General features: G+C 38.2%; 1 protein-coding gene across 1 annotated transcript in view; it reads left to right on the top strand.

Moving 5' to 3' along the window:
• The first annotated feature begins 6,658 nt into the window (after positions 1–6,658).
• Vwde (von Willebrand factor D and EGF domains) overlaps positions 6,659–12,089 on the top strand; it is a 65,289-nt gene continuing 59,858 nt past the window's right edge. Inside the window, exons 1-2 of the mRNA XM_029535438.1 lie at positions 6,659–6,830; positions 11,302–11,486. Coding sequence (XP_029391298.1) covers positions 6,761–6,830; positions 11,302–11,486 — 255 coding nt within the window. The 5' untranslated portion in view covers positions 6,659–6,760. The remainder of the gene's footprint in view (positions 6,831–11,301; positions 11,487–12,089) is intronic.

The raw sequence follows: 12,089 nt of genomic DNA, 5'->3' as shown, positions 1-12,089 counted from the left end.
TTCCCCTTTCCCCCTTCCCCCTTCTCCCTTCTCCCTTCTCCCTTCTCCACCTCCTCTGAGGGAACTGCGGAGCTCTGCCTAATGTTTGGCTGTGGGACTCTGCAACTGCTCCCATCAGTTGCTGTTTTGCTGTTTGATCTCTTTAATGAGGATTCTGCTAGGCTCCAGTCCCAGAACACTGCAGGTAGGACAAACTATAGGCTATAGGTTTTGTGGCTGGGTTGATGTCCCAATCACTAAACTTGAGACCTTGCCTGGTTACAGAAGATGGCCAGTTCAAGCTCCATGTCCCTTATTACTAAGAGTCTTTGTTAGAGTTACTTTAACAGACTTCATAGGATTTCCATTACACTAGTTCCACCTTGTCCCCAGAATGCCCCCCCCCCCAGTTCCAGTCATTTCTCCCAGTATTTTCTCCCTCCCTGCTCCCACTACCAGATCCCTCCTGTTCATCACCCTACACACCCAAGTCCACCCATGAGAGCTTGTCTCTTTCTCCTTCTCAGGGAGATCCTTTTGTGCCCTCCTTGTTACATAGCCTCTTTGGGTCTGTCTATGGACTGATTTTTTTTTTTAAGCTAATATCTACTTATAGGTGAATTCATACCATGTCTGTCTTTCTGGGGCTTGGTTAATTCAGAGTGAATTTTTCTTGTTCCATTTGCCTGCAAATTTCATGATGTCATTATTTTGAACAGCTGAGTAATACTCCATTGTGGAAATATCACATTTTCTTCATTCATTCTTTGGTTGAGGGACATCTAGGTTGTTTCTGGTTCCTGTTTATTACAAAGACAGCTTCTAGGAACACAGTGGAGCAAGTGTCCTTGTGATAGGATGGAGTGTCCTTTGGGTGTGTCAAGGAGTGGTATAGCTGGGTCTTGAGGTAGATGGATTCCCAATTTTCAGAGAAACTGCTATATTGATTTTCAAACTGTACAAGTTTGCACTCCCACCTGCAGTGGAGGAATGCTCCTCTTGCTCCACATCCTGGCCATGAGTTGTCATTTGTGTTATTGATCTTAGCCATTGTAATAGGTGTAAGATGGAATTTCAAAATAATTTGATTTGCATTTCCCTGATGGCTAAGGATGGTGAACATTTCTTTATGTGTTTCTCAGCCACTTGAGATTCCTCTGTAAGAATTTTCTGTTTAGATTTCGTACCCCATTTTTAAATTGGAATATTTAGTTTGTCGATGTCTAGTTTCATGGGTTGTTGATATGTGTTGGATATTAGCCCTCTGTTGGATGTGGGATTGGTGAAGATCTTTTCCCATTCTGTAGGGTGCTCTTTTGTCCTATTGACAGTGTTGTTTGCTTTACAGAAGCTTTCCAGTTTTTTGAAGTCCTATTTATTAATTGTTGATCTTAGCACCTGCGCTATTGGTGTTCTGTTTAGGAAGTTGTCTCCTTTCCCAAAGAGTTAAAAACTATTCCTCATTCTCTTTTCTGTCAGAACTAGGGTATCTGATTTCATGTTGAAATCTTAGATTCGCTTGGATTTGAGTTTTGAATAGGATGATAGATAAGGACCTATTTGTATTCATCTATATGCAGACATCCAGTTAGACCAGCACCATTTGTTGAAGATGATTTTTCTACAGTATATTTTTGGCTTCTTTATAAAAAATCAGATGTCCATTGGTATATAGATTTATATCTGCATCCTTGATTTGATACCATTGATCAGCATGTCTGTTTTTATGCCAATACCATGCAGTTTTTACTACTACAGCTTCCTGGTACAACTTAAGATCAGTGATAGTGGTAACTTTAGAAACGTTTTTATTGTATAGGATTTTTTAGCTATCCTGTTTTTTTTTGTTTTCTATATGAATTTGAGTATTATTATTTAAAGATCTGTAAAGAATTGTGTTAAAATTTTCATGGTAATTGAGTTGAATATGTAGGTAACTTTTAATAGGATGGCCATTTTTACTATGTTAATCCTACCGGTCCATAAGTATGGGAGATATTTCCGTCTTCTGATATCCTCCTCAATTTCTTTCTTTAAAGACTTGCAGTTTTCATTACACATATCTTTCACTGGCTTCATTAGTTACTCCCAAATATTTTATATTATTTGTGCCTGTTGTGAAGGGTGTTGTTTCCCTGATTTCTCTCTCAGCCTGTTTGTCATTTGTATATAGGAAGGCTACTATCTGTTTTGAGTTCATCACTGTTGGAGTTTCCTGGTAGAACTTTTGGGGTCACTTAAATGTACTATTTTATTATTTGTGAATAGAGATACTTTACTTCTTTGTTCCCAACTTGTATCCCCTTGATGTCCTTTAGTTTTATTGTTCTAGCCAGAACTGAAAGTGCTATATCGAGTAGCTATAGAAAAAGTGGACAGCCTTTTTTGTTCCTGATTTTAGTGGAATTATTTTTCAGTTTCTCTCCATTAATTTCATGTAGGGTATATGCTTGCTGTAAGTTGACTTTATTATGAGTAAGTATGTACCTTGTGTCTCTGATCTTGCCAAGACTTTTATCATAATGGAGTGTTGGAGCTTTTAAAGATTTTTCAGTATGTGATAAGATGATCATGTAGGTTTTTTTTTTTCTCTCCGTTTGTTTATATGGTGGATTACATTGACAGATTTTCATATTTTGAGCCATCCCTGCATCTCTGAGATAAAGCCTACTTGATCTTTTTGATGTGATCTTGGATTCAGTTTTCAATATTTTATTGAATATTTTTATATCAATGTTCATGAAAGTGGTTTAAAATTCTCTTTCTTTGTTGAGATTTTGTGTGGATTTGGTTTAGGTATCAAGGTGACTGTGGCCTCATGAATTTAGCAGTGTTGTTTCCATTGTACTTTGTGGAACAATTTGAGGAATATTGGTATTAAGTCTTCTTTGAAAGTCTGGTGGAATTCTGCACTAAACCTATCTGGGCCTGGGGACTGTTTTTTTTTTGTTGTTGTTGTTGTTGTTGTTGTTGTTTGGGAGACTTTTCATGATTGCTTCCTGTTTCTACTTCCTTGGTGTTTACAAGTCTATTTAAATTGTTTATCTAATCTTGATTTAAATCTGGTAAGTCATATATATCGACAAAATTGTCCATTTTCATTAGATTTTTCAATTTTGTGGAGTACAAGTTTTAATAGTATAACCTAATGTATGATCCTTTGGATTTTCTTGGTGTCTATTGTTATATCCACCTTTTCGTTTCTAATTTGTTAATTTGGATGTTGTCTCTCTGTCTCTAGTTAGATTGGATAAACATTTGTCTATCCTGTTGATTTTCTCAAAGAACCAATTCTGTTTCCTTGATTCTTTGTATTTTTCTCTTTGTTTCTATTTTATTGGTTTCAATTTGATTATTTTCTGCCATCTTCTCCTCTTCAGTGTGTTTTCTTCTTTTCGTTCTAGAGTTTTCAGATGTGCTGTTAATTTCCTAGTATGAAATCTCTCCAATTCGTTTGTAAGTGCACTTAGTTCTATGACCTTTCCTCTTAATAATGCTGCTTTCAGTATCTGGTAAGTTTGGATATGTTGTGTATTCATTTGTGTTGAATTCTAGAAAGTCTTTAATTTCTTTCTTTATTCCTGCCTTGATCCAGAAGTCACTCACCAAGTAGTTGTTCAATTTCCCTAAGTTTGTAGACTTTCTGTTGATATCCAGCTTTAATTTGTGGTGGTCTGACAATATATACGTGATTATTTTAATTTTCTTGTATCTATTGAGACTTGCTTTATGACCAAGTATGTGTTCAGTTTTTGAGAGAGTTCTATGAGGCGCTGAGAAGAAGGCATTTCTTCTGTTTGGGTGAAATGTTCTGTAGATATCTCCTAGGTCCATTTGAGTCATAATGTCTGTTAGCTCCAGTATTTCTCTCTTTACGTTTTGTCTGAATGACCTGTCCATTGGTAAGAAGGAGGTACTGAAGTCTTCCACTATCAATGTATGAGGTTTGATATATGATTTAAGTACTGCTTCTTTCACAAATGTTGGTGCTCTTAGATTTGGGGCATAGATGTTAAAAGAACTGAGATGTCATCTGGTTGAGTTTTTCCTTTGATGAGTATGAAATGTCCTTCTCTTTCAATTCATTTTAGTTGCATGTCCATTTTGATAGATATTTGAATATTTATACCCATAGAATAAATAAGCTAGCATGCTTCTCAGGTCCATTTGCTTTAAGATTCCCTGGGTGTTTTGCATTATACATTTTTTAGATTTAACATTTTTTGACTTATGAGATGAATCTTATTCATTCTATTGTATCATCAACCCCTGAGAGTACTTCTTCTATCTTTCATAGTCTGTTGGTGATACTTGCATCTGTAGTTCTTGTTCACTTACTCAGATTTTCCATTTCTAGAATTTCCTAATTTCCTCCAATTGTGTTTTCTTTCTTTCTTTCTTTCTTTCTTTCTTTCTTTCTTTCTTTCTTTCTTTCTTTCTTTTTTTATTGCTTCCATTTCCATTATCAGGTCTTGAATAGTTTTGTTCATGTGCTTCGTTTTTTTTCCTTTTGTATTTTTTTAAGGAATGTACTGACTTCTTCCATTTTTTTATTTCTCTTTTCTTTAAGTGATTTTTTTTTTTCATTTCCTCTTTAATGTCCTTGATCATTGTCATGAAGTTTGTTTTAAGGTCATTTTCTTGTGCTTGAGCTGTATTGAAATTCAGGTTTTGCTGTCACTGAATAACTATCCTCTGGTTGTGTCACATTGCCCTGGCTGTTGTTGATTGTGTTTTTACACTGACATTTGGATTTGAGATGATGACAGCGCTACCTGCTGATTTTGAGTTTGTGTTTGTTGATGGTTCTTTTGTCCATTGGTTTCTATTTCCACTTTGGGGTTCTGTTCTTTTCGGCCTGGATATCTGGTGGCCTGCAGGACTCCCTAATCAGAAGGGAGTCTCTGTCCAGGTTGGGGCTGGACTTCTGGGTGCTAGCCTGGCCTTTGGTGGAGCGGGGGGGGGGTGGTGTCTCTGTTCTTCTGATTGGTATGGTTGGCACTTGAACATCTGAAGTCTTCTAGAGTTGGGGGCAGTGGCCTAGCAGCAGGGCAGCTATTGAGGTAGGGAAGAGCAGTGGAATGGGTCTCTGGTGCTGAATCTAGGGAGTGGGACAGTTCAGCTGACAGGGAGCTCACTCACTTTCTTTTGACTGGTGTGGCCTCCATGAGAGCAGGGCAAGTCCACCAGAGTTGAGGGCAGGGCAGTAAGGTAGAAGTGGAATGGGTCTTTGTGACAGAGTCTAGGCAGTGGGGGTAGTTCTGCTAGTAAATTGGTCACTCACCTGTTTTTCTGATGACTTACTAAGAGACAATTTCTCTCTTATAAGGAATAAGTATATAATTTAAAAGAGAATTTTCTTAATGCTTGTGGTATTCTCTGTCTTCTGCATCGAGTCCCACCTTGTCTATGTAGTTCTACAGGGAGAACTGTGATCTGAATCTAGCAGGTCCCTCCAGGAAACCCTTTGTTCACCAATGTCTTTTCCCCTCAGGTCAAGGCTGGATAGGATAAAGTCCTAGGTGATTGATCAGGGAATTCTGGGTCTGAGACTTCCAGAAAAAAAAAAAAATCACTGGAGATTTAAAACATTAAACACACACATACAAGCACACACACACACACACACACAGAGAGAGTTACAAAAGGATCTGCTTTCTTTACAGAGGCAACTACACCTCTGTAGACTCGAACCACTCTCAGGTTTACCAGCAACCAGGAAGGCCTTTTCCTTTGCTGAAGAATCCTGGGTCAGCACTAGACCACCTAGTCAGTCAACTCACCTACACTCACCAAGAGTAGGCACCACACTGACATCAGTTACTCTTTCCTTTCTGCCCCCGCAACTCATTGATGAGCTGCGGGGGGGCAGAAAGTAGACAACAAGGGCATCAAAGGAGACAACCAGGGCATCTTCTGGGAAACGGCTTCACCTGAAGAAGCAAAGGGAAGCAGCAGAAACAGCTGGAAGTTTAAGACTGCATCTACCCTGTCAAAGGAAATGATGGTTCAGTTCGTAAAGTGCTTGCCCTGCCGTAATAATAATTTGATTTCCATTCCCGGAGCTCACTCAAGAAAGCCTTCTTGTAATCATACCGCTGGTTGAGATCCCTGGACTTCATTGACCCACCATCCTAGACTAGTTGCTAGGCTAACAAGCGAGACTCTTCTAACTTAAGTCACCAATGCTTGACAAATGACACCTTCGGTTGCCCTCTGGTCTCCACAAGAAAAGATGTGTGTTATTACCAGATGGTGGTGTCTTCTTCCTGTAATCCCAGTGCTTAAGGGGTCAAAGAAGGAGAATTTTAAGTTCAAAGGCAGTCTGATCTAAGAAGAGGCACCCTAGAGCCAACGAACAGCAGCAACAACAATAAAATCCTTTCCAAATCCCACCCAAAACAGTCTAGATTTTTTGGAGAGCTTGAACTTGAGCAGTTTTTCACTATTTGTTAGGTGTAAGAGCTAAAACCCAGAGCTCCTAGAAGGCTATGTTAATGCAGATGACATCCTTGGTGACAGGATATCCGATACCTGCTGGGTGATCTGGGTCCTGGTGGACAGCTTGGGCGTGGCTTTCAGAGAGGTGGGTAGCCAGTGTAGGGAGGAGTCTAGGGCTGGCGCTAGGGACCAGAAGTCTCCCTTAGAAGGACCCATTTGGACTCATAGCTCCTATGAAGGCTGACCTGAAACAGACTCTGAGAAAGTCTAAGGAGTGGAGAACCGAGGCCAGGTTCTCCGGATCTGTGATAAGCGCAGTGACACGCGCACAGCCCTAGCAATGAGGGGCGGAGCCTGGGCAGGGCTGGTGACCGCGCTGCTGCTCCTGGTCCCGGGAGAAGGCCAGCAAGGTAGGTGGCTGGAGAGGGCGCGTAGAGGCGCTGCCTGAAGCTGAGCGTTAGTTAGGACGATCTTTGCGGCTGAATCCGTGGCGTTCCCCTGACACAGCACCATCTCGTTGCCTTTCTCAGCCAGCGGCTCCTGGAATTTACTTTAAGCTTAGGCTGCCCGAATTTCTTTTGGGAATCCCTTGGTCCTGTTTTGGTTTCTTTTGTTACGTGCAGATATCCTGATTTTTAAACTCCTTTAACTTAAAGCAAGAACCTTTGCGGAATCTGCCGGATACCATACCCGAAAGTGGATCCGAATTAGTTGGAAACTAATGATCGCTATTCCCGACCAGCTCTGGAAACAATTGGTGAAAGCTGCATCTCCAAGTACACCACTGAGCTAGTATTGCGTAAAGTAGCTTTCCCAGCATTTAGTACAGTTTCCTGCTGCGAAAGGGAGCTTGATGGGAAGGAAACCCTCTCCTACCTACTTCATCAAAGCATGACAGAGAAGTGTTCAGCAGAGTGACGTTAATGACATTAAAAAAAAGCCAAGTCCCTTAAACTTTCTGAGCGTCTTTGTGCTCTTACCGATAGGAATATTAAACAAAAGGTCACTTAGTCTTGTAAGTCAGTTTTTTTTTTCTTTTTTTTTTTTTTTGTAAGTAAATGATGTGCAGCTTGAAGAAAAGCCATATGCACCACGTCTAAAGGTTAAATATATAATTGTCTTTGTACCGTCATGTCAATCTTGAGCAGTTTTATTAACATAAGTTTGGCCTGAAAAAGCGGGAGAGAGAAAGAAGCCAGCATTTCCCACGTGAATAATAATAATAATAATAATAATAATAATAATAATAATAATATCAACAACACTCGTTTTATTTCTGAAAATGCATTTCCTTAACCAGGTGGCATTTATCTGTGGCTTCTAAGTTTTGTTAGAGTTTTTCTTAAACGAACAGGATAGTTGTAAATATTCGTAGGCAGAACAGTGTGACTGGAAGCAGGTATCTAGAGTCTAAAGAGCAGGTCAGTCATTACTGTATCTGTCTTCTTAAAGCTGTTTTAATTTTTCCTTTCTAGTTCTTTATAAAATATAGAATGCATTTTAGCCAACTGTAGTCAACACATTGTGTTGGAGAACATTATAACTTACTCCCTGTAGATATTCTCAAGCTCATTATTTAATCAACTCCCCTGTCCCCTGCCCTTCCTAATCCTATAGAAGGAAAGCCATTACGAATGTCTGGAACTCATGAGCAATAAGTACTAATTATGCAGCCATTGTGTTTCCAGACCATGCTTCTAAACATATTTATTAGTATATTCTAATATCAAGAGAGATGTTTCTAAGTTTACTGTAAATCATATTAACACTCTATTAGGATGGTGTGTAGACCATACAGATCACTCACCCAAAGTGTGCTGTGATTTTAGTACATCCACAAATATGTACAGCCGTTTCATAGTCATAGGTAATTACTATTCTGCTTTTTGTTTTAGGTATTTGCCTTGACTGTGTATTTTAATAAATGGGATCATATTAAAGGAATTATCTTTAACATAATATAATGTTTTAAAGATGTGCCATGATACAGTATGGATCAGAACTTCACTTATTTTTAAGGTTGAAAAGTATTTCAACTCTAAATAGTGCATTTTGTACATGTATTTTTCTGTCAATGGGATTTATTTGCTTCTTTCTTTCTGCTCTTATAGATAATGTTGCCATGAGCATCTCTATATAAGTGTTTGTATGAACACATGTTTTTATTTTTAAACAGGAGGAAGTTTACTGGGTCAGAAGTTAGCTGTGGTTAACTATTTTCGAAATGGGTAGTGCCTTCCAGGAGTGGCCGTATCGTATTATATTCCTGTAGAACATGAAGATTTTAATTCATTTACATACTTGCTAACATTTGGAGTTACCTGACATTTTTTATTTTAGCCAACCTAGTGGATGTCAGCCTGCACATTACATTGTAGCTTGGTTTATATTTCCCAAGTGATTAGTGATTTTAAGCATCTCTTACTCATTGGTATATTGACATTTCTATATATTCTTTGGAAAGAGCCCTACTTAGATCTTTGCCCTTCAAAAATGAGTTCTTGAGATTTTTTTTTTTTTTTGCTATTGTTGACTTATAGAAGTTGTTTGTAAATATTAGAATTAATCTTCTTACCATCTATATAAAATGCAATTATTTTTCCCATTTTCTTCCATGGATTATCCTTTTGTTTTCTGTATCCTTTGCAGTTCAAAATTCTTGGATTTTTGGGAGGCAAGGTCTTACTATATAGCCTATGCTTACCTGAAACATTGACTCTTCCTCTTCGGTATGTTGGGGTTACAGGCATGCACCACCATACTGAACTTAAATCTTTATTTTTTGATGAAGTTTGATTTCTCTTTAATTAATGTCTTGACATATTTCTTAACTAATTCTCAGCTTTAGAAAATTATGATCTGCCTATTATTGTACTAAACCAGAAAGCAATGCACTATTAGTAACAGGCAGTGAAAGCCCATTTGCATATGCTGCCACTGTGGGCCTGTCATTTATAACCTGACACATTCTTTCAAAGTCTTTGAAATCCAAGCATCGTAGATCTTATTACATGCTGCTTAGTTGACTTAATTCACACCAGAACATAGTGAACATTGTATTGTAAATTTACATGAACTTTTGTTTTGGGGGAAATATACTGAGCATGTCAAATCATGACATTGATGGCTATGAAGGATTTGCAGATCGATTCATTCAGTACTGGACAAAGATAAGCTTGTCCGTGCATTAGAGTCGAAACCTCATCACAGCGCTTACTTAACTGTCTGATGTTTTACAGCTACGACCAATCCTTTACTTGCGTTTGGGACTTTTTCCTCTTACTGGGTTGCCTCATCCAGCCTTAATACGAGGGGAGACGCTTAGTCTTATTGCAACTTGATATGTTATGTTTGGTTGATATCCCTGAGAGACCTGCCCTCTTCTAAAGAGGAAGGAGAAGGAGTGGAAGGGAGGTGGGACAGAGGGAAGGGAGGGTGAAGCCACTCAGATGGGAGGAGAAAGGGGAAATTGTAGCCGGGATGTAACTGATACATAAGAGAAGAATAAACAAACAAAAGTGACTTTTAGAAGCATGAGTTTTTTCCTTCCTAAGATTTTTTTTAAACTTTCCACTCAACATTCTGTAAGTGACAAACATTTTTTTTTTAGGAAAGAAATTACCAACTAACATAAAAATAGGACCTATTATTAATTTTATTTACTAAGAACTGCTCTCAATAAAATAAAATAAATTAAGTGAAATAAAATTCTCATTTAAATATTATATATTCCTCCAATTCTGGAAATATCACACAAAGATGTTCCCTACAATTATTCTTTATGCTGCTTTGGATTAAGAAGCACTATTTTAAGCAGGAAAATGAGAAGAAACGTGAGATGTGAGGACTATAAATGTACTGAAGGAAAAGTACTGCATAGAATTAAAATAGATCCAGGGGTTGGGAAAATCTCTCAGTTTTTAGAACACTTGCTATGCCTCTGTGGTGACCTGAGTTCAGATTCTCATAGTCCACATAAATACCCTACAAGCATGCCTGCACAAGATGCTCACATGTATAGACATATTATACATACATACGAGAAAGAACATGAACTTACTTTTTCCTAATGAAAGTTATTGTGGACAAAATAGATCACAAAAATCACTAATAGTTCACTTTCCTTTAACATAACATCTTTAATTTTTAACCACACACAATGCTCTTACATGGAAGGATAAAAGAATTCTTTTAAAATTCAATGAAATAATAGTGTGTGTATAGATATTGATATAGATATTTATCTGATGCTTATAGTTTGTAATTATCAAAGTTATTGGAATTATCAAGGTAGAATTCTTCCTAGAAAATGCACATCTATAGAGAAACAAGTGATTCAAAAATCCTACAGTAAGCAGGAAACTTAGGAGGCAGGCACAGTTACAAAATATAAGAACAACATTTAAAATATTAGTTGAGCACATTGCATTCTGCAATCTGGCAGAGGTAGGATTTTAGTGCCCATTTTAGAGAAAGTTTGTCTAAGAAAGGCCAGTAATGACATTTAAATCTCAGCAACTGGGCCCAAGAGGAATCCTCTTGGTATTGGAGACTTCTGGCTATAGTAAACACACCTTCACTCATGAGCACTCAGCTCTGTTGTTCCATCAGTTCAAGTCAAATGAGAAATAGAAAACTCAAAGCTTCAGCATCTTTGATTCACACTGTGACAAGATTCAAGTTGCTTATTGCATCTTTAGAAAGTGCAAGCTACATCATCTCTGACTTGCTAGGAGTCCTAGATATTTCAAGGACGGTTTGTGTGCGTGCAACCCTGACTTCATTTGCTTTCTTTGGGAAGTAGACTAAATTATTAAACATAGACTTAACTATGCTGGTGAACAAAACACATGGCACAAAACCTCTTATCTTTCTGTCTAGCTCAGGAGTGCTCTCCTGGGGGCCACCGGTTTCTTCAGAGTCCTTACAGAAGTGCCCACTTTGACTCAGTGTATCTCCAGTACTCAGCTGCTCAAGACCTGATCTGTGACCATTCTCTCTCCCCTGGTTGGTACCGATTTCTTATCTTTGACAGACCCGCTGAGATGCCAACCAAGTGTGTTGAGGTACTTTTTCTCTTACTGAATTGTTATATTAATTCTTATTAGATTAATTTAATTTGAAATACTGCTGTAATACCTACTTTAATGATAACAGCTATGATAGGAATCTTATGCTCCATTTGCTCCACAAATGTTTTAAACCACAATATCTTAGATAATTTCCAGAGTTGTGGAACACAATGTAATAGAACTCACTCTCCATCAAACCCTGCAGAACACATACATTCCTATGCTTAAGTCTCCTGGTTGCCCCATTAGATGGCCAAGGAGCCACATTTTAAACATAGGTCCAGGAATATAAGAAAACTGCCATTAAGAAATGCTTTTGAAATTTTGCTTCAGTGCTACCTGATATTTACTTTCCCGACTCAAAATCCACAAGTCCATCATGTATTTGTTTCATTTTTTTATTAGATATTTTCTTCATTTACATTTCAAATGCTATCCTGAAAGTCCCCTATACTGCCAGTGAAATTTCAAATCATCTTTCACACAATATATATGATGGTGTGTGTCTGTATGTGAGTGTGTATGTATGTGTGTGTGCGTGCGCACATGTGTGTGTGTGTGTGTGTGAGGGGGGAGGGGAGGAGAGGGAGAGGGGGA

The sequence above is a fragment of the Mus pahari genome, chromosome 2 (assembly GCF_900095145.1).
Source record: "Mus pahari chromosome 2, PAHARI_EIJ_v1.1, whole genome shotgun sequence".
NCBI classification, from domain to species: Eukaryota; Metazoa; Chordata; class Mammalia; order Rodentia; family Muridae; genus Mus; species Mus pahari.
This window is presented reverse-complemented; position numbering and strand designations above follow the sequence as displayed.